Source organism: Callospermophilus lateralis, chromosome 14, assembly GCF_048772815.1.
Source record: "Callospermophilus lateralis isolate mCalLat2 chromosome 14, mCalLat2.hap1, whole genome shotgun sequence".
Lineage (NCBI taxonomy): Eukaryota > Metazoa > Chordata > Mammalia > Rodentia > Sciuridae > Callospermophilus > Callospermophilus lateralis.
Window position 1 is genome coordinate 99,887,925 of NC_135318.1, and position 23,561 is coordinate 99,911,485.

Sequence of the window (23,561 nt, forward strand, 5' to 3'; positions counted from 1 at the left end):
AACATATTTTATCCTAAAAGCATATTATAGTCTTGCTCTTCATCATGCTTGGGGAAAATCAAACAGTGAAGTTGAAAACGAAAGTACAAAAAAATTCGGTACTAAAGAGACCATGGAAAACACCTGCTTGTACTATGACAGCTGAAACAGGCAGATTGTTCCCTCATTCAAACTTGTGTATCAGACAACTCAAAATTTCAACCCAAGCATGACTAAAAATGACTCCTGAAAACGGTATGTGATGATTTGCGGGTTACAAATGAATTTTACTGAGTAGGCGAGTTTTTAAACATGAATTCTGCAAATGAGGATCAAGATCTCATACACTGTTTATTTGAAAAAGGAAAGAGTCTCAAACTCAGGCATCTGAGGCAGGAGGATCACTTAGGCCCAGGCCAGCATGGACAACAGCAAGATTCCTTTTCCTTAACTGGGATTCAATACGGTACAATCAACTTTTATATAATTGAGTTCAATTTAATTATGTTAGACAAAAAAAAAAAAAAAAAAAAAAAAAACTTGGGTTCTCAGGATCTTTTTTAGTTTTAATATCTTCATATCACCTGTTTAAAAAAAAAGAACAATAAACAAGAGTAGAAAGAGTTTGGGATCCTAAAATATAACCAAATAATTAAAATCAACAGTATTTATTACTCATTTAAGCAACTTTACACAGAAATGGCATCATGCAATTTTCTTACAGAGCACATACTCATTCACACCTATTTTTAAACAGCATACTCTTCTATACTTTCCCATTCCCATGGAGAATGAAGAATAACTCATTCTATTTTAAAGAATACTTCTGGAGTAATGTCCCTTTAAGACAATGTAACGTATCTAGAAAATTAAGAAGAACTTGTTACATGTTTATTGTAATTCTAGCACACTGTGCTTACTAAGACACATTGCTGTGATTTCCTTTTCTATCCATTCTGTTTTGTTATGCAATCACTGCTGTTCAATTCAAGAAAAGCCATAAGAAACATTCAAAAGGCACATGTATAATTCTGGAATTCTGTAACTGATATGAGCCCACAGGAGGTACTGGTAATCTCAGGCTTCTCTCATGAGCCCATGACATAGGCCCACAGCTCATCAAAAAGATGGCCTGACTTTTTCCTAACATCTCAATCCCCCCTCCCCTGGCCCTCTACTGGAAATTGAGCCCAGTGACATTATCCCACTGAGCTACATCCTAGGTCCTGTTTCTGTTTTGAGATAGGGAATCAATAGCTTGGCCTTAAACTGGGTAATCCTTCTGCCTCAGCTCCCCCACTACCCCCATTCACTGGGATTACAGGCAAGTGCCATCACACACAGCTTTTTTCTAACATTTTGAATGAATGCAGCACGTATACTTTAGAGGTCATTTCTTTAATATATTCCTGTAGGAAGAGGGCAAGTCTCTGGCTATGTGGCCAATTATGACATGGTAGATTATGACATGGCAGATATTTCACTTTTATAACTAGTAAACCAATTACTAGCATTTGAAATGCTGAAAAAATATTTTTAAGACTTTAAGAACTAAACTAGCTGGGAAAGTTGTAGGTGGCTCTTCTCATAACATGTTATGCCACAAAACTAGTTTGCTTCAAGCCAATGTCCTGTGCTTTAGGAAATGGCAAAGTGGAGCTTATCCTGGGCCCGTAGAAACTGCTTTTGACTGAAATATAATTACCTCGAGTTCTAATTAGTAACATATACATGCTGATTTAATCTTATCCTTCAAGAACAAATAAATTTTAATGTGCTCAAAGCGACTGCTGCCAAATTAAACCATCTTATTGGGGAATTTGGTTATACTGGGTACTTCATCCAGATGGACACACACCTATTTTTGAAGTTCTGTTATTATTTTTACAATTCCAGTGGTCTTTGATGTGGTTAAGTATGTGTACAAGGGTACAAAGAGAGGTATTAACTACTTGGTCAAGTCCCAGTGTCATCTGGGAATCAGTGATTATTTTTTCTTTGAAACTGCCCAATTTCTGGGAATGCCCTTCTTAGCCCTCCCACTCAGAAAGCTTCCCCTAGGCATGCAGCTTCATCCTGCATTACTGAGGTCAGACCAGTGGGTCGCTTCAGGAGATTTTGTCATTGTGCACCCAGAGAGCAAACTGCTAAGGGAGACACTGCAATTCGGCCTTTTCTTGTCATCATTCCTCAGTAGCCACGGGGAGCAATCTTTCTAGAAAGGCTGTTATGTCCAAGATCCCAAAAAAGCATATAAGAAACCATTACCTGCCAAATGACCATGTCCTCACACCTCTCTGGCCCTCTGAGGTTTTCTGCTGGGAAAGTCAGAATGCCAATCACACCCCAGGGAGTGAAGAGGCCAGGCAGGCAGGGAACCACCATGTACTTCAGTGTCATGGATTCAGTTTCCTTCACACCATTCCTATGATTTTCAAAGTTAAAAAACACTGTTCCACATTATGTGAACAAATGGCTTTTATGACAATTTTTAGGAGGAAAGTAACTAAATCTCATTTAGTGTAATCTTCATCTAGAGTCCCCAAATCCCCAGCATTTTATTAAATTTAAAAGTTTCCATAAAGATTCTGGTTAAGAGTTGAGGGAAGCTATTTTGATGTCTGCTGATTAAGAAGTTACACTTCTATAATTAACCAAAAATAATTAACCTTGGTCTGTCTCAGTGTTCTGAGACAGCTTCATTAGCTACCAAAAGAATTACTAAAGCACATGTCTCTTGAAAGGCAGCTACTTGGTACAGAATCAAGAATGTATTTTCCTATTTGCAGTGAACACAAAAGGTAGATTTCAAGATACCAGCTGTTATGGAAACTAACTTTGAGGCTACCTACGAAAACAAGTGCTCAAAGCAAGACAAATTTTCTATTTCAATACTCCTTGTATCAAATCTGGCTGTACAATTTATTTCAGTAAAACAATTCATCAAATATTTTACTGAGTAGCTAGACTCAGTTTGTATACACAGTACATAGCTGGAGAAAAAATAAGCTTCATAAACCCTAATATTCAAGATATAGCTATAAAATAAATTATTTTTTAAAATCATATTTTCCTCAATAAACAAAGTAAAAAGCAACAAAGGTCTATATAATCTACACTTTAAAAGAAATAACTGATACATAGTCCTTGATTTCCACCTCCAAGAAGTGAGAAAAGAACAAAGAGTTGTGTTTGATCACTTTATAAACAGCAATCTCCAAAAGCTTTACATTTGACCAAAGAGAATATTAAGTAAAAGTTTTTAAAAAGTGTGTTTGTGTGTGTGGGTGTGGCGGGGGGGGGGGGGAGAGTTGAGGTTAATCAAGGGCTTGCTTAAAAACTAATCAAGAAAATTAGTTATTTTATTCCAAAAACAAATATCAAAATTCTTCATCTATCATTCTTTTAATTGTAAAGATTAAATTATAATTAGAACCAGTACAATATATTCATCATTATAAAAATGAATAATAGTACATCTATTTGATTTCCATAATCAAGCAGCAAATAACTTAATGCTTATATGAAATATAAAGTCTTAACTTTTTATTTGTAGGAAAGGTGGACAAACTTCCCTCCATTAAGATGTCACAAGTAGTTCGTACTAAAGGGGAAAATGTAATTCCTAAAGTCATCTAACGCTTTTCTCATAATTCCAGACAACAATGGAAATCGCTTTCTCAAGTTCTGAAATCTCTATGTACAATGAAAAATGTGCAAGAAAGCTAGATATTTCTCATCTTTTAAGTGTAAAGTAAGTTCTGTAAGTTTTTCCTTCAGAGAAAGCCCATGAGATCAATTATTGAATTTAATCACACAATTCCACTTCAACTAATCTAAAATTGGTGTGCTTTGTCTAAAAAGCTTGAGAAATAAAATTAACTTTGTTTACAGTACTATAGTAGCTAGTGTAGTATTCAGAAACACCCCCCTTCCACATTAGCATGCCTTCCCTAGGCATCATCTCTGATAGTCCAAAACAATTTATCATAAACACTGTATTCTTGTAGATAAATATATGAAGACGAATCAAAAAGTCTCCTTAAGAGTAAAATATCTTAGCCTTCTGTATATAAAATCTGAATCTGAAAGGTAAAATGTACATTATTTTCAAGTATATAAACTATGTGCTAAAATTAAAAAAAAATAATAAAATGTCCTCTTTAGTTCAAGCCATGTGTCTGTGAGGGATGTGCGCTAGGAGATGGGTCCTCCACGCTGAGGGTCGCTCCTGCCGGCTTCTACAACAAAGCACCAAAACCCCCCAGGTCAGTAAATTGGTCAGCACATTCTAAACTTCAGTTACATAAATACAGCTACTCATCTGAATATAGTATTTCAAAAAACAAATTTCAGAAACATTTAAATAAACTTACTTGCAAAAATGATATCCTATTCCAAAGAGACAGTCAACAAGAAAAATATAGAACTAATGTTTCTTACATATGCTAAGAGAGGTTTTCTAGTATTAGGCAAAGTGATATTAATTTGATCAGCATGGTACACAAAAAAGACAAAGTATGAGCTGATGGTATTGGAAAATGTTTTCAAGAGTCAAACAAGCAGCTGTGATAATGATGTAGCCACCAATGAAAACATGGCTAACATTTATTGGTACTACATATGATCCCATGAGGTACAGACTAGTATGTCATTATCTCTTTTTATCAGCATAAAGATGTGGAGCTGGTGTTTAAATCCAGGCATTTAAGTGAGAAAAACAGGGATACAAAAATCACTAAAGCTCAAAAGGTTTCTGAGGACTGTGTGATACTTCCCTAAACACAGCAGCAGAGCCAAATACTTATTCCGGTTCTTTTCTTTGCCAGTTTAAAATTTAGTGGTAAAATAACAAATAATTTATTAGGGGCTGCAGTTGTGGCTCAGTGGTAGAGCACTTGCCTAGCACATGTTGAGGCACTGGGTTCAATCCTCAGCACCACATAAAAATAAATAATAATAATAATAATAATAATAAAGATACAAAAAAAAAACTTTATTAAATTTGTTTTATTTTTGGTGCTGGGGACTGACTCCAGGTTTTACACATGCAAGATTATATACTCTACCAGAGTGTCCCCAGTCCCTATTATTAACCATTTTTCCTCACCTTAAAAAAATTGATTTACGGGGGATAGTAGAGGATAGGAAAGGCAGCAGAATACGAAATACACTAGTATGGCAGTAGGTAAAAAAGTGGATGTGTAACCGATGTGAATCTGCAATATGTATATAGGGTAAAAATGGGAGTTCATAATCCGCTTGAATCAAATGTATGAAATATGATATGTCAAGAACTTTGTAATGTTTTTGAACAACTAATATAAAAAATTGATTTACTTTTTAAATTGGAAAATATAAACGGTATATATTTATGGTGTATGATATGGTATTCTAAACTATGTACACAATGGATTGGTTGAATAAAGCTTATTAATATATGTATTACCTCACATACTTGTCATAAGAACACTTAAAGTCTATCTTCACCAATTTTCAAATATATAATATATTGTTAACTAGAGTCACCATGTTGTATAAACATGTCTTGGAACTTATTCCTCCCTTTTAACAGAAATTTTGTACGCTCTGGCCAAGGTCACCTCAAAGCCAAATACTCTGAGCTCCCTACAAAAGAGGGATAGATAGACTGGACAGTGGGAGGAGCAGGCAGCAGGGACCCTTGCAGGAGGTGCTCCACTTGCAGTTCCACACTGATTGATTAGCTGCTCCTGTCAGCCCAGCAACATTTTCCTAACCGTAAGCAAAACTGCATTACATTCTGTAAGTACTAATGTCCCCTTCAAATAACTGATTTTTAAAATTTAGCATTTCTCAATTTATACTATGACTGTTACAGGATAGAAAGAACATTATTATACAAGTTACCAGTTAATTTACTAGAGAACAATACTTAGGATTAAAGAAAGGACAAAGAGAAAAAAATAAAAAGTGAGCCTTCAAAAGAGGTTGGGGTTCTCAGGAAGGGGAATCCAGCTTCTTTAGAACGTACATTCTATTGTTTTGTAAATCTAGTTTCTTTTTTCATTTTCTTTACTTCTATTCACTATTTTGAATTTTGTTATCTTCTAAGTAGGCACCTGAAGAGAGACTATGGTGAAGTGCAACACAACAAGGCAGATGGCAGGAAACTGGAAACTACTTTTGAAGGACATTCAGAAGGACTAGAGCCAGTATTTGCACATTCTCAAGGCTGGTCGTGTGCCAGAGAAAGCAAATTCAGTTTTCTTTATAAAGCCTGAAGGCAACAGCAAAATTCATACTGGTAGCACTTTGGCTTAATGCAATGAGATGCCTAAAAATAAGATCCATTTCTAAGAGGCTGCCCTGGATGGTGAAGAGATCAACCCTGACAATTTTATGGTTCTGTATCCATTCTCCTTTTTCTTTCAAAAGGTGTTTTTTTTTTCTTGGTACCAGTTTAAAACTTCAATTCTAATGTTTCTACTATCTTTACCTCACATGTTAAAAAGCAAATTAAATTTGAATCTCACTGCTTTGAAAAATATGCATTTTTATTCCAGGATGCAACATTCAAATTGGCAAGCATCAACTCTTCCTACTTACAATAATCTGCAAGTTAATTCAATTCCAATAAAAATTCAGATGAGATTTTGATTAGGCAAAATTATTTTAGAATTAATCTTTAAAGAATGCAGAATACCTCAGAAATTTTGTAAAAGAAGAATAAAGAAATAATTTCCCTGCCTTGTAATATCAGAAAATATTTTTTTGTGGAGTGGAGGGTATAGCTCGGTGGTACAGCATGTGTCTAGCCTGTGAGAGGGCCAGGGTTCAATTCCTAGCACAACAAAAGAAAGAAGAAAATAATAATTATCATTCACTAAATAATCTAAGAAGAAATGTTAGGAAAACAAACAAGTTAGTTAAATCTACCAGCCACTTACCAAGTAATGCTGTATTTTCCCCTGCATCTTCTTTGAAAGTGGCAGGGCACTGTGGCCCAGACTCATTAGTGGACGAGGATGGCAGGTTGCTGCCACTGCCACTGTTTCTGCCCTCCTCTTGTGAAGCTACACTCACATTCCCAGGCGAAATGCTTCCAGGGGTAGACTCAGGAGTGTGTAGCTCCTGAACATCCTCAGGTTCTGCTCCCTTGAAAATCCGAACAGAAGAAAATGCCTTTTCTAAGTAACTCCATCAGCACTTAACTGTCCTCTTGCTCATAGTACGTTAACACGTCACTGACATTTGAACACTGAACTTGGCAAAAGTGAACAGGCTCTGAACAACAGAATGCTTCAGACTATATTCTGGTTTTCTTAAAACAAAATAAAACAAAAAAACAACTTAGTCCTGGAGTCCTGGCTCTTACTCTCAGCACTCTCAGCTGTAGTTTGCTTTGTGCTTCCCCTCTTTTACATTTGCTACTTAAATAAAATAATGAAAGGAGGGCCAGAGGCTCCATGGCATCACTACATTAAGTCTCCGACATTTGGGGGGATATCCAGACATTGTTGAGGAATGCTAGAGTCAAAGCTGCATGTGAATAGATGACACTGCTGGAAGGTGACTTACTAAGGGAGGGTTACCGCAGCCTGATTTGATCGTGTGGCTCACGGAGCACTCCACCTCTGTCCTCTGGGCTCTCAGGACACCACTGGCCTGTTTCAGCTGTGTCCAGAACAATCTCCTCCTCCCTTACCAGTAACTGAACACCTTTGACACCCAGCATTGAACGTTCCCTCTCACCTCGACTCCCAACACACCAAGTCACAAATCCTGTTGCTATTGTGTTACCACAATGCCAAACTCCTGCTGAACCCCACCACAAGCTGTTTATCTAAAATCTGCCTAACCTAACTACCTGGAGGCCTCCCATCCCATAGGTCACCCCTGGAGACACACCATCAGTCAGTAGTACACTGAAGTGCTGCTAAAATCCTTTAACACCCAGCTCAGTGGCCCAAATAAAATGCACTACCTCCATCTTCTCACTTCTCCTTGCTTAATACTCCAGCCAGTACCTCAAACACTCTTCTCTTGTCATGTTCTACCTGTGTACTGGTCCCTACCAGTCCTGAAGGTCAAATTCCCAAGAGCCCTCGATCAGAGGAGCTATGTCTTATCCATCTTTACCTCACTAGAGCCAAGTTCAGATTTAACACCTAAATGGCATTCCTTTATCAGTGCTCACTGAATGAATAAAAACAGTGACAAATAGTATTACAGTGTAAAAACCAAATGACGGTTCTTAAAGTCTGCGTGAGGGGCCACTGGTGACTTTCACATGATCATGAAAAAACAGAGAATTAGACACTACAAGAAAGCACGCCATGGCTATCGAAAATAACCAAGGCAAGAGGAGTTGATGGGTTAAAGAAAATGGCAAACCATGTAAAGACTAAAAAAAAAGTAAGTGAATTCTTTTGTCAGCCTTAAAGTTACTATAGGTTTCTACCCTTCAAAAACTAAATTAGGCATTCTGGGGACAAAAGTCTAGCTTTCTGAAATTAACATTCTAAGAAAGCAGGTTAACTCTATGCAAAATGAAGACTCGTTTGACTTTTAATATACAAATATACATGGAGTTATGCTTCCCAAATCAAAACTCATGAGGATCAAAGTCTCTACAGTAAGGTCAGTGAAATTCCCTCATACAAATGTCCAGAAGTGAACAGCAAGTTTAAAATTATTGACTAATGAAGAGAATAATCTAGTAAAAGCTTCAGAGTATACCTAACTAAAAAGACAATTCTATGACTGCCAAGAAAATAACCTGTCAAACTCCTTGTGTTCTAGCATTTAAAATGCTGAACCAGGAAGGCTCAGTTTCTCACTAAGCTAGTTTCTGGAGCAAAGAGGACAAGAGCTAAGCCCGCTGGGGAAGCATGTTATGCCATGCTGAAGAAAGCTACAATGATTTTAAAACCACAATAAGTTAACTTTAGAAATCATGGAAGCGAGACAAATTTTCAGGACATCAAAGGATGAGGTTCTAGTAAAGCAGTTCTTGATCACTGGACTTTCCTCTTCCTGGATACCTACAGAGAGGTTATTCTGGGACTCATTTTGCAGTTATTAAGGAGAGGTCTCTTCAGTATCTTCGGAAGACACTGTAAGTTAGATGAGACGAAGTTTCAGGCAGACCTGCAGCCCAGGAGATATGCACAAGGCCCTGGGTTCAATCCCCAACACTAAAAAACAAATCTATATCTTTATAGTTCCTATTCTATAATAAGCCCTACAAAAAAAACCTCTAAAACTATGTTTAGCTACAAGAAAAATAAAATCAATGTTCAAACTATTCTTTTCAAAGATCTCTACCTAAAAATTTTATTATGAGTGTATTTTGAGCCATTAATATATTTTATGTAGACTCTGAAAACAAAAAAATGTGACAATCTAGAAAAATAATTTTTTCCTCTATATCCTTCTCTTTGGGTTGGATAGTAATTAAGAATGTGAACTCAGAATTAAGCAAACTTGTGTTTGAAAGCTAATCCCCCATGAACTAGCTGCACAACTTTAGATATTTAGCTTCTCTAAGCACAATTTTGTAACTAGTAGGACAGGGAAGCTAACAGTTGTGGGAGTAAATATAATCACATATTTAAGGCCTTTAGCAAGCACATGGCTAGTTGCTGTTATAATCTCTTTCATTTTGCCCTCATGTCTTCTGAGAAAGATTTCTGACCATCTACATCTTACAAACTAATGGACCAAAATCAATGCAGAACGATGTCTCCAGCACTATTTAATTTTGAAATCCAGGGATAAGAAGAACTGATATGAAGCAGTGTTGACTTTAGTTTCCTCTTATGTAAAATGTGCACTGAAGCCAGAAAAGTTGTGGGGTTCCTTACGATTCGATTCTTGTTTATACGAAACTGACTACCATATAAACATTTTGCAGTGTAGTATACCAAGATATATTGGTCTAAGTAATTAGAAATTTTCTGGGGGACATCCTGGCCTATTATTATACCATGAATTGAATTAATTAATTTTTTTTTTTAACTTTAAGAATTTGTTTTTAACAAAGAGGAAAACTTCTTAAAAAGAGCCACAAGGATATAAGGAGGAGCTTGTCTGGTCCTCTTGTCTCTGGTCAATAATGAAATCTATCACTCAGGAAGAACTGGGGCAGAGATTAAATATAAACAAAAATGTAACAAACCCAATATCCCAGGGCTTTGATGACATCAAGTTTACACATTGGACATGTTCGGTGATCCAAAAGCCATGGGTCAATGCATATTCTATGAAAAATATGCCTAAAAAAATTAAGTATGTGTTAATGTTTTAAAATAAATGTTTATATATCTTATAAAGGAAATAAGACATTCTATCAACTCATCCCCTCAGTACAAGTTAACCAATGTCAAATCAACATTCTAGAGTAGTCATTTTTCCTAAATTATCAGCTAATCTGCTTTGTACTTACAACAGAATTTGGGACTTCCAGTAAAATGTTCCCTTCACTCCACAAAAACAGCATGGCTTATTTCCATCCCATGCTATGTTGTACATTTCTATGTGCTTGAAAAAATTACCTGCAAGACTTTTGGGAATAAATGTGGCTTAAGTAAGCTAACACTAATAAATTAATACTAAATTGATAGTATTTTATATGGGTCCATAAAAGCATTCAAATGGAAAATATATCAAAATATTAACAAGCCAACTTTGGGTGGCAGGCTTAAGAAAATATTTTTGTAAACATTCTACATTTTTCTATCAGAATTTTTAAAGGGCATATATATTTTCTTCTTTTACTGATTCGCCATTATTTCCTCCCATGTGATGGATGAGTCTATTTTCTATGTGTGAGGAAGACAGGGCATCAAATATGGGCTTTGGAATAAAACAGATGGGGATCAAAAGCCAGCTGTGCAACTCAACAGCCTTGACCCTGGACGAGGCTCCTGCCCTCTCTGCATATACAGCACAGGCTGCTCTGAGAGGCACAAACAATGTGTTGGAGTGCTGGGCACAGCAATGTCTAGTACAATCATTTGAAGAGCTTCCTTCAAATAGAAATCCCCTAGGTCAGGTAAGGTAACAGTTCTTAATTATATCATAGTCTAATTCACCTTGCCTTTTGATTTTCCATCTGCAAACTAAAAACTGACAGACCCAAGGAAACAATTTTTACAAAAAAAAAATATATATATATTGGGAATATGTTATATAAATCACAGGAGAAAACTGGGAAATAAGTCAAAATCTCAATGAGCAGCCCAGGAAATGTACATGTCTGCATTTGACAGTCAAGTACAAACCCCACCTCAGCCATCAGTATAGACACCTAGGCTCATCTGTGCAGCATAGAGAGCATTATTTCTTAAGGAAAACATGTCCTAAACAAGCCTAGAGTAACTTTAATGATGTTAAAGAGGACATGATCAACCTATACTGAGACCAATTCATTAGGTACCCACACCTACTTTCATTCAGGAAACTTTTGACTTTGATATTCTGATACTCTTTCCTTTATTTCCTTCACAGAATTATCAAGAACTTAGTCTACCCTGCAGTAGTAGATTATACACTAACATGCTTTGCAAACAAAGCAAAACACAAATATATTAACTTATGACGTGCTTCTAAAAGGTGTAAAGTATAACTGAAATTTATCTGACTTAAAATATAATTTCTGTACATAAAATAAACCCTTCTGCTACAAAATAATTCTTCTAAAAGTTATCAATTAAAGTAGCCTAAAAAGGAAATCACAACTTCCTGTTGCTAAAACTGAACTTGAGCAAAACTAAGTTACTGTAACCCAAATAAAGGGAGGAATATTTATTTTTCACAACCACAAAAAAACTCAAACTCAGGGTACAAATAGCAAACCACTGCCCTCCCCACACCTGCTTCCTGCTGGCTGTTTTAGGTCCATTCCCTTGGGTCCTTCACCTTTTTGCTTTAATTTTCTTGCTCCTGATATAGCATACTTTGCTAAGTATATAATAAAATTCCCAGCATTCTAATGAATACCTGCTTATGAGACTAGAAGCTCATCTATGACAAAGATGTACACTAGGTCTAATGGTCATGGAAGTGTCCTAAGAAAAGCAATTTTAAAGAGCCTTGAAGACAGTAAGAAAACCTAAGCTTCTCTTTCAAAAGATGAGATGATCAAAGACAGCAAGATCTTTATACCATAAAAAGGACACGGAACTCTTCTGTCAGGATACTGAAACTTGTCCAGCAATTATTAATGTCTCAGTAGGTTAAAAAAGAAAAAAGAAAAGAGAAAAAAAAAAAACATACTTGCATGGCAGAATTCTGATAACGTCCTTTACTTTAAAATTTTCAATACACACTGCACAATTCTCGGCATCAATATCAATTCCCTGTAAAAAGAAAAGAAAAGAATTTACTTTATCCTTGGCATTAGCACATCCTTCGAAAATGCACTATATACTGACTAAAACAATGATGGATTCTATTTTACATTGGGATAACATGAAACTAAAATTCAGATGATTATATTTGGTATTTACTTCTTACCACTATCAAGAGGTTATCTAAGGAATGAGGCTGAAAATGAAAAAATTTTACTGTTTGCCTACTCAGACACAATAGTATTTAAATACGCTAGGAAATGCCTGCCATATTATGATGAAATAAATCATTTCTCAAACATAAACCTTGCACTTTAATGAAAAGAATAAATATCCAGGAAATTACTCATTTCCTAGAATCATTAAAAAGAAATTTACATCTGCTAAAGACACATTTATAATCTGCACATGAGAAAATGAAAATGGCTACATATCTGAAAATATCTACCTCACTAGTACTAAAAGATTTACAAATAGGAATAAGTCATTGTTTTTCATGTAATGAATTAACAAAGATACAAAGAAACAAAAATCGCTGGAGAAGAAAGTCTTGTGACAAAATTTCCACTTCTAAGAATTTATGGGTCAGCCCTCTCCACTTCTCTGGGTACCCATGGATCCATCCACCTGGTTCTATCCCATCAACCAAGCAGTCAGGGCCAGAGTGATCATTGTCCCAAGGCAGAACGGACTTCTGGGACAGGGATTCAGGAACTCAGTGCTGAATGTGGCTGCAAAGTTCATTTTATGAAATATGACTACATTATTCTTATAATTACTTAAAAATACATTTAGCTAATATGCCACTTATAAAAAAGAAAGCAGTTAAGAACTGAATTTTGTATGAAAATAATGTTATCAAAGACCATGTTAAAATCAAGTTTATACCAACATTTTAAATTATACACTGCAATAAAAGTAAATATTGTCTTTTATTTATCATATGCCATGCAAAAATAATGAAACGATTTTAATAACTTTTTGAATATGTACTTTTTTTTTTTTTGGCAATACTGGGGATCAAACCATGGCCTTGCTAAGCATGTGCTCTACCACTGAGCTACATTGTCAGCCCTGAAATGATTTTTTGAAGTCCTTAATAATGGCATTAAAGTTTACACATTACTATTAGTAAATCTACACAAAAGAAAAATTGGAAAAAAAAAAAAAAGAATGTCAGTATCCAAAACCAGGGTTAAGATGTAGACTACAAAAAATACATGTTTAAAATGTAAAATTGTCATGTGTCGATATAACTCACAGAACATTTATGGATCTTCTTTTTTTAATATTACTCTGACAACTTTCAAAAAACTGTCCCTGGGGAAAAAATATTATATATATGTATATATATATATATATATATATATATATATATATATATATATATATATATTTAATATATTTTTTAATGTGCTGTATAGGAAGAAGATAATATCAATTTACTTATGTTTTCAAAGACTCAATTCCATTAATTACACATATGAATCAATGTCTTCTCATATGTTATAATGGTGGTTCCTGAAGAGAGCAGAAGGCATTCATGTTCCAGAGGAACATAGAACCATATGCTTATCGAGTAACTAGTTATGCAGAATGGGTTTAGAATCTACCAAGGGCATTAACTGGAAAGTCTCTCCTAAAGAACCCTTAGTGATTTGTAAATCAGATGCTAATCTTAAGCCATAAAGAGTGTTTTTTCTTACATTTCTTTTTTATTTTTTCTGTTCAAAACATTTATACAAAAAGAAATCATTACCTTGTAACAAACTACTAAAATTCAAATGTACTACAATGTAAAGTTATATTAGGGAAAGAATGGTAGCCACCAATATAATTCTTAGAGTACCTTAATACTAACTATATCACATAAACCATTAATAACAGATTTCAAAATTTTATACTCTGTAATTTAATGTGTTATTTTTGTTTTAATCATCCTTTAAGTAGGTTAGAGGAAGAAATATGTACTGTAAATGTAGTTTCTCTTCCTTTTGGTGGGGGAGGAGGGTAGACTAGAAACTAGAGAATGGAGAAGATTAAGTTTCAACAACAAAACAACTGAACCAATCCCACAACTAAAGTCAACACTAGTTAGCAACATTTCAAAGCACCAAAGCGGGACCATTAAAAAAATAAATACTACTGCATTAGTAACAGCTTTCCTTTTAGGCAATCTATATCATTCTAGATTCAGGATTTGTCCTATTCCAAAATGCTTTAAGTCTCTGGTATGATTCTAAATCTTTAAAGTCTCAGCCCCTCCCAACCCCAAAAGTTCACTTGTTTTTTTAATAAAAAAGTAGTTTTAAAGATATCTTTTTTTTTTTCCTTTTCCACAAATATCAAGTATGTTTTTCCTATACTTGGGGGAATCAGAGAGAATGGACATGTAGTCTCAAATTTAACAGAAATGAATTTAAGGAATCGCAGGTCTATGGTATAAACTTTAAGTTTTGCAGCTTCTTTATAGTCACCCAGATCTATCCAATAGCACTTTCTAAGATGATGGGCATGTCAGTGCCATCCAACATGGCAGCTCCTGTCAATGTGGCTACTGATCACTTGAAATGTAGCTAGTGTCACTGAGTGACACAATTTTAAATTTAATTTAATTCACTTAAATAGCTGTATGTGACTAGTGGCTAACCCTCAGGAGAGCACAGATCTGGAATGTACTTCAACCTCAGTATTTCTACTAATCCTCTTTACAATAAATATATACATGCAAGTTAATACTAACTCAATTCACCAAAGCGCCACAGACTGGATACTGTGAATTAAAAGACGGGAAGGGAAGTATTTCTCAAGACATAAACACATCCTCTAGTCCAAACCAAGAAACAAAACAACCCAGTATAAAAATATTACCTTTTCTCCATGCTTTACAGTATGAAGTAGAAGCTGGCCAATAACTTTCTTAGTTTCCTTTCTATGGCTCTTGGAGAGAAAATTATTATTATTAATAAAATATCATTATTATTGTTGAAATTTTCAAATTAAATCACTATTTTATAAAAAATTATATGCAAGCATATAGAAAAAATTTCATTAAAGTCAATTTTTAATTTCATATTACAATGAAAATAACTAAAAATACCTTCATCACCATTTTAAGTCTTAATATATAGAACAGTCATATAACTTAAGAGCTATTTCACTGACAAAACTTATTTTCAATTCTATGTCTGAAGAAGAAATCAACTTTTTCAGTCTGTATGTAGTGCTGTGGAGATGAAACTCAGGGCCTCAGATATGCTAAACATGTGATCTACCACTGACCTACATACACCTCAGCCACAGAAACCAATTCTATGTCTAAATATCAGCAAGAAATAGGCTGAGGATGGAGGTACCATATGCTCATTCTGTCAGCCATCCACCTTTATGGTACTAGGGATTGAACCCAGGGTTGTTTAACCTCTGCCCTTTTTATTTTTTATTGAGACAGGGGTTTGCTAAGTTGCTTAGGTTGGCTTTGAACTTGCAATCCTCCTGCCTCAGCCTCCCAAGCCGTTGGGATTACAGGTATTCACCACCATGCCCAGCATCAAGGAACTTAAAAACGAAGAGCCCCTCCTATGTCATCAGTCAGGAAGGCCAACTTTGCATAGGCACAGATCCTGCTACTTGGAAGCCTCTGGCTCTTCATCAGCCCTCATCTCTGCTGTTACTGAGACAGGGTCTCTCTGAAGGGAAATAGCTTGACAGCTGCTCCACAGTGGAGACAGGGATGCTCATTCCCTGTCTTTAGGCCAGCTCAGAAACCCAGGTTATGAGAGCAGGTTCACTACATCTGGTACCTTTTTGCCATTGCTCTCTGTTTGGAAAAGGACAGATGATATGTGCAGGAACTGAATGTGCAAAAAGTGTCCTAAACTTAAAAAATAGTTTTTAATCTTCCACAAGATAGAAAATTTAATGCATTCTAATTAGAAGGTTAATTTCAAAAAGTCATATGAATACTTATATGAGTGAGAAGGAAATAAAAATATGGTCAAATATAACTTCAAGCAATATATATCTTTTCAAAAGCAAAAATAAAATTATCCATAATTACCTGACTTCCAAACTGCGAGCCAGTATACAGGAAACGTTGTATATAGTAAAATATTAGCCAGGCTAAGGAGATAATCATCATAGTGATGAAGGCAATGGCCACAAACACCACAGACTGACCGCTGATGAACTCCTGCACATGACGGGTGCCAATCCCTATGGTCACTTTTACTGGAATTCCTTTTTGTACCACATCTAAAATTTCTCTTCCTTTTAGATAGCTAACCATAATGACCACTATACTTCCTGTTCCTGTAGGAAGGAAAGAAATCAATGTAAGACAAAAGAAAGCTATGTTCATCAACACACATTTGAAAACTTCAAAAAAAATTGAAAAATTTTCAAGGAAAACATCAGTTATCAAAATTGATTCCAAAAGAGAAAATAGACTGATCTCATGAGGAAAAGTAGAATAAATCACCAAGAAGTACCTTCCCAAAAGCCAGGATACCCTTCATGGGTGACATATATACCACCAAACCTTTAAGGTTAAGTACTGCTGATGATATTTAAATTGTCCCACAGCTGACTGTAAGGGGACAAAGGAAGTTTTAAAATTATTTCTAAGATTATAAACCCAAACATAGAATAAAAAGCAAAAGAACAAGCCTGACTAATTTTACTTGCATATAATAATATATAATACCTGAAACATACCAATTAAGAGGCAATATGAGAATTTCACTATGATCACTATTATTTAAGATTGCTCTGAAGGCACAAGCAACCATGAGATAAAAAAAATAAAAAGGGGCAAAATAATCAACATAAACCTAGCTATAAATGAATATAACAATGATTAAATATAAATAGGATTAAAGAAAAACATTAATATTCTACTTCTAAAGTCATTTAGGGAAAAATAATCAGGAATGGATCAGGCAAACTTATATATATATATATGTATTTTTTTTTAGTTATAGTTGGACACAATACCTTTATTTTATTTATTTATTTATTTATTTTTATGTCGTGCTGAGGATCTAACCCAGGGCTTTGCACGTGCTAGGTTGAGTGGTGTACCACTGAGCCACAACTCCAGCCCCCAGGAAAACTTTTTAAATTAACTAAAACAGAATGGTAGTAGCATATGAAGACACTCACAGAACAGCACAGAATAAAAACACCAGAAATAAACATACAAAACTATGTGTGTGTGTGTGTGTGTGTGTGAGTGAGAGAGAGAGAGAGAGAGAGAGAGAAAGAGAGAGAGAGAGTGAGAGAGAGAGAGAGAGAGAGAGAGAGAAGAGAGAGAGAGAGAGAGAGAGAGAGAGAGAGAGAGAGAGAGCCTAGAAGAAACAGGGGAATTAAAAAACTAATTTCCAAGTCAAATGTGGTGGTACAGTTCTGTAATCCCAGCTACTCAGGAGGTTGAGGCAGGAGGATCACAAGTTCAAAACCAGCCTGCACAACTTAGAGAGATCCTGTCTCATAATTTAAAAAAAAATTGTTAAAAATGGGCTAGGGCTACAGCTCAGTGGCAAAGCACTTGCCTACCATGCTTAGGACCCTGGGTTCCATCCCCAGTACTGTAAAACAAACAAATTTCCTATAATTAAAAGGACGACTGAAAAACAAAGAAAGTCCATTTTCAGGATGGAAAATACAAATGGTTTTTAAAAATAGCAGCTTAGGGCTGGGGATATGGCTCAAGCGGTAGTGCGCTCCTCTGGCATGCATGGGGCACTGGGTTCGATCCTCAGCACCACATAAAAATAAAATAAAGATGTTGTGTCCACTGAAAACTAAAATAATAATAATAATAATAATAATAATATTTTAAAAATTCTTTCTCTCTCAAAAGCAGCTTAATTGATATATAATTCATACCATAAAAATCATCCTTTTAATGTATACAATTCAGTGGTTTCAAGCAGACTGACTAGTTGCACAAGCATTACCATCATTTAATTCTATAACATTCCCATCATCCCATAAAGAAACCCCTGTGTCCATCAGTATCCATCCCCAACACGTGGATTTTAAACATGAAAACTCATGGAACACGTGAAAAGATGTTATATGTAAGACTGTCAGAGACACTCTCTTGTACAATGCTTGGGGAGTGAATTATAACATTCTTGTATGGGGGTGGGGGGAATGGTTACCAAAAAATTTAGACGCACCTTTCTCTGACCCAGCAATTCTGTGTCTAAGAATGTAATTAACTGATGTACTTATACATAAATATGGTGGAATATCTATAAAGATACTTTATTGCCAATGTTTTTTCTTTCTTCCTTCTTTTTTTTAAAGTAATAAAAATTCTTGCTGTCAAAACAAGACATAACAGACGACAATAAATTGTCCTGATAATTTTAGACTCTAGGCTTCTCAATGAGGTCAGCTCCTTATATAAGATAGTATCCAAAACAAATAACAAAAGGTATCTGAGATAGTGTTCAAGACAGGGACTATACATGTACACATGCGGAGAATACAAAGGCAGTTTCTTGATTCCCTGTCCTTTTTAAGATATGTGCTGCATGTACCTTTTGGTGAAAAATGCTTTCATGAAAAATTGTGAATGTTTTCATTTCTCCCTGTGCAAAAACAAAAACAAGTTTTAGGCCCTGACCTGAAAAAGGAAATCAAAATACTATGAAACTAATTTCACATAAATATCAAATCAAGACTACAACTGTACACATCATCTTCTTTACTTCAAATGAATAGAATCAATTTCCTCCCTTAGGGAGTTTTCAAACTGGCATTAAATTAGTCTTACTTTAAGGTACAAAAAAGAAGAGGCAAAACTAGTGTCTGAGAGGCAGGGGTGTAGCTCAATTAGGACAAGCTTTGTACTAATGTTTCCAAAAATGAAAAATTTAAAAAAATGATTTCTTTAGCTGGGGCCTCTCTCTCAATGACAGAGCATGTGGGAGGCCCTGAATCCCCAGCACGGGGGGGGGGGGGGGGGGGGGGGGGGACACAAAAACCACTGTGAAATACAAAAGAGAAGCATCCCTCCAACAGCAGTGGCTCAGAAGGTACAAAGAGGTATGAGGAACCAGCTATAGGACAAAGGAATCTATCAGGTCTACCAAGAAACAAGGAGACTCTGGTTTCAGCCTTGGAAGTAGATTCCCTGCCAAGTTAACTTGTTAGCTATTAACTATAACCAGATCTGAAACAGATTTGAAGTCTCCCTAACTAACAAGACTGGATCACAGGACATGCAGCACAGTCAAGGCCAAAGCTGTCTTACCTAGTCAGTGACACCTCTACACCAGGATTTATCATTGTACTGATGGTGGTAAAAAAATCAAGAAGCCTAGGGTTTCAACCAACACAAATATTAAGTTCTTGTATAGGGTAAACAAATCAAAAATAGGTTAAGTAGATGCCCCAAACATTACTTCTAAGATTATATGGCATAACTTTAAAGAGGTACAAATGGTTTCGTCTACACGAGGACAAGCTTTGTACTAATGTTTCCAAAAGTGAAAAATTTAAAAAAAAAAATTATTTCTTTAGCTGGGGCCTCAGTTTAAGAGGTTCTGAAAAATATACCTTTCCTATATCACAGCCAAGATAAGGTTAAGAAATCCCCATCCAGCGTCCCTGGAATTGAGAGAGAGCTCTAGATGCCAACTGAACTTACAAAGCACACTCAAAACAGGGATTGAGATTATAGGCCTGTAGGGGCTGTTTCTTCCTTTCTATTACCAGTTATGTCCATCTTGAATAGCTAGAAAATTGCTGGATCTTCGGTCATTTCAGTGGCCCAGACACAGATCAGCTCCACTGGAGGGTTTCTGGGCTTCCTGGTAGGCCTACATGGCAAAACCTCCAGAACCAGACTTCAGAGAGGATACTGATTGATAGTGCCTCCATTGATCTGACAAGCTTCTGTCCTTAACCCACTTCCAGGACCCATAATGCTAGAATATGGGCCAGGTAAGGCATTAGAGGAACCAGAAGTAAATCAGCCTCTGGGCCCCTGTGCAGAGAAAGAATGGAATACTGATGATGGTGAACGGGGTAGATGTAGGCTGCTTCTCTTCTTTTGATCTCTCTCTGCCCTGCAACTTCAGTTTACAGAGTACTTCTGCCATTTGAAAGCCCTTGGTCTTCTGGGTGATAAGGCCCCGGTGGAAAGTGCAGCCACTACCTCTCAGTGATGCCTATTGTTGATAATGCTGAGGGCTTTCCTGATTTGCTTCATGATTGCAGAATTCATGATGATATGGGTCGTTCTAGCCTTCACTACCTGGACATTGTCCACACTGTCAATGGTCATGGCAGGGGACAATTCACAGGCCTCTCCTTCTTATACCCTGGTAAGGTGATCACACTTGCACTCTGGAATTGCTGCATGTGTTAGATGCAGAAATCCTGAGCCTAGGATTCTCAATGACATCACTGTAGCTGAGTGGCTGGTGGAACATCCTCATGGGCAGGCAAATCTTGCCTACAGGCCCACTAGACACAAGAAGAAGCACTTCTGGATGTCTTGAAGCCATTTGAAGACTGGGCTTTGGGTGCTTTTTCTATATAGATTGCAGAGCTGAATTCCTATTAAGTATAAATGTGAGGTGTCCTCAGAAAGTTCATGTGTGAGATAATGCAAGATGGTTTAGAGATGAAATGTGTGGGTTAGGAATTAACTGAGTGGTAACTGTAGGCAGGTAGGGTGGAGGATTGCCTTTAGGGTATATATTTTGTCCTTGTTGAGCAAAACTACTGGGTCTCTCTCTCTCTCTCTACCTCCTGATGCCATGCTCCCAAATGCCTTCCTCCACCACACACTTTTTTTTTAAACACTTATTTTTAAATTTGTTTTAATTAAACAAAGTTAGACATGACAGTACAATGATCTCAACATTTCATACATTTGAATCAGATGGGATATAATTTCTAATTTTTCTGAGTGTACAGGTTGCAGAATTACATTGGTCATGCAGTCACGTATATATCCACAGAAATAATAATGTCTATTTTATTCTGCTGTCCTTCCATTCCCCCCTTCCCCTCCCCCCTTCCCCTCCCCTCCCCTCCCATCACTTCTCTCTACCCAATCTAATGTGACCCACTTTTTTTTTTCCCCTCACATCGTCATACCTGAATTCTGTATAACGAAAGGGGTCTCCTTCCCTCTTCCATGCAATTCCCATTCTCCCTCCCTCTCCCTCCCACCTCTCTTCCCTATCTAGAGGTAATTTTCTCCTCACGCTCTTCCTCCCTACCCCATTTTGAGTCACCTCCCTTACATCAGAGAAGATATTCAGCAGTTGTTTTTTAGGGATTGGCTAACTTCACTTAGCATAATCTGCAATGCCATGATCTTGTAATTTTTTAGTGCTAAGTAATATTCCATTGTGTATAAATGCCACATTTTTTTAATCCATTCATCCATTGAAGGGCATCTAGGTTGGCTCCACAGTCTCGCTATTGTGAATTGTGCTGCTATAAACACTAATGTGGCTGTGTCCCTGTAGTATGCCATTTTTAGGTCTTTTGAGTATAGTCCAAGAAGAGGAATAGCTGGTCAAATGGTGGTTCCATTCCCAGTCTTCCAAGGAATCTCCATACTGCTTTCCAAATTGGCTGCACCAATTTGCAGTCCCACCATCAATGTATGAGTGTACTTCCCCCCCCACACACATCCTCGCCAGCACTTGTTGTTCGACTTCATTATGGCTGCCATTCTTACTGGAGTGAGATGGTATCTTAGAGTAGTTTTAATTTGCATTTCTCTGATTGCTAGAGATGGTAAGCATTTTTTCATGTATTTGTTGATTGATTGTATATCGCTGTCCAGGAGGAGTCTGTCCAGAGGGTCATCCCTTATGCCTCTCCTTTACCTGCTAGTGTTTTTTCTAAAGTTTTTGTTATCATAATTTAAATGTCCATCGAAAAGAAAACAGCTTTATAAATTACAATACACGTACAGGTTAAAACAGCAGCTCTGTTAGTATTAACAATACTCAAGGTATTCAGAAGAAAAAAAAAGCAACAAGTAAAACCACATGAACAGCATGCTGCCCTTAAAAATCTCCCAAGAAGTTAAATGCTTATATCAACATAGACCACTTCTAGAAGGCTACTCAAGAGACTGGGACAAAGAATGCCTCTGGGGAGATAGCCTGGTGGCTACTGGACAGGGTGGGAATTTTACTTTGCACAGCAGAAATTCTGTATCATGTTTACATACTACCTATTCAAGCAATAACTTCAAAATGCACATAATGTTCCCTGACATTACACTGAAACCACATTATAATGCTATTTCACTGCACAGGGAAATTTAATCTGTAGCACATCAAATGTGGATCTCAGCCATTGGGATCTGGTTACTGAAATGCCAGAAGGGCACCCTTCTAAAGTGGCTCCTTACAGGTTCCTGTCTGGAAGGTATCCTGTGACCTGCCCAGGGGCATAAAAGTATCCTTCAGCAAGAACTGTGGTTTCCAAAGCACTTCTGCAAACTACCATATAATCACTGGGTAGACACAATAAGGAGGTAGGCATTTCCTGCCTTGAGAAAAATAAACATTTAGTAAAAGAAAGATATGTATAGGAATAATTACAGGGCTGGGCTGGCACAAGCCTGTAATCCCACCTACTCAGAAGGCTGAAGCAGGAGGATTCAAGTTTAAGGACAGTCTAAACAACTCAGCAAGACCATGTCTCAAAATTAAAAGGGCAGGCAGTGTAGTTCAGTGGTAAAGTGCTCCTAGGTTCTCTCCCAAGCGCTGCAAAACTAGCTAAAAGCATTTTTTTTTTTAAGAGAGAGAGAGAGAGAGAAATATTTATTTTTTAGTTTTTGGCGGACACAACATCTTTGTTTGTATGTGATGCTGAGGATTGAACCCGGGCTGCACGCATGCCAGGCGAGCGCACTACCGCTTGAGCCACATCCCCAGCCCTGCTAAAAGCATTTTTAATTATTTAAAAAAAAAAAAAAAAGAGAGAGAGAGAGAGAGATGCTGTGAAAAATTTCAAGCACAAACTAAAACAGAAAAAACATTATCATGAACCTGCATGTTCCCATCTCAGCTAAAAGCTTCGTTAGATACAGAAAGCAAAACTCTTTTTATGCTATGATTGATTATAGCTGATAACAACTGCTGGTACTGGCAGCATTGTCTTTGTGTGAAATGGAGACAAAAAAAAAACAACTTTGAAGCACTTTCACATTTCCTAATTATTTCACTTGAAGCAGAGAAAGATATTATCATTTCT

The 23,561-nt window shown here is 36.5% G+C and overlaps 1 protein-coding gene, 1 non-coding gene and 1 pseudogene across 3 annotated transcripts in view; all 3 read right to left on the reverse strand.

Annotated features, from left to right (window-relative positions):
* Window positions 1-311: 311 nt before the first annotated feature.
* Window positions 312-23,561, reverse strand: part of Rnf149 (ring finger protein 149) — a 31,306-nt gene continuing 8,056 nt past the window's right edge. Inside the window, exons 2-8 of one of the 2 annotated variants that reach the window (XR_013088602.2) lie at window positions 16,375-16,625; window positions 15,186-15,254; window positions 12,241-12,323; window positions 10,142-10,238; window positions 6,909-7,116; window positions 2,248-4,220; window positions 312-563 (exon numbers count right to left, since the gene is read on the reverse strand). Coding sequence is in view for 1 of the 2 variants with exons in the window: in XM_076833110.2 (XP_076689225.2) it covers window positions 4,177-4,220; window positions 6,909-7,116; window positions 10,142-10,238; window positions 12,241-12,323; window positions 15,186-15,254; window positions 16,375-16,625 (752 nt within the window). In the remaining variant the exon portion in view is untranslated. Of the gene's footprint in view, window positions 4,221-6,908; window positions 7,117-10,141; window positions 10,239-12,240; window positions 12,324-15,185; window positions 15,255-16,374; window positions 16,626-23,561 lie in introns of both variants that reach the window. The other variant, XM_076833110.2, reaches the window with a different exon arrangement.
* Window positions 2,063-2,174, reverse strand: LOC143380835 (small nucleolar RNA SNORD89). Its single transcript, XR_013088710.1, has one exon. It is a non-coding gene; the product is annotated as a small nucleolar RNA SNORD89 (small nucleolar RNA).
* Window positions 20,065-20,736, reverse strand: LOC143380687 (putative monooxygenase p33MONOX pseudogene; annotated as a pseudogene).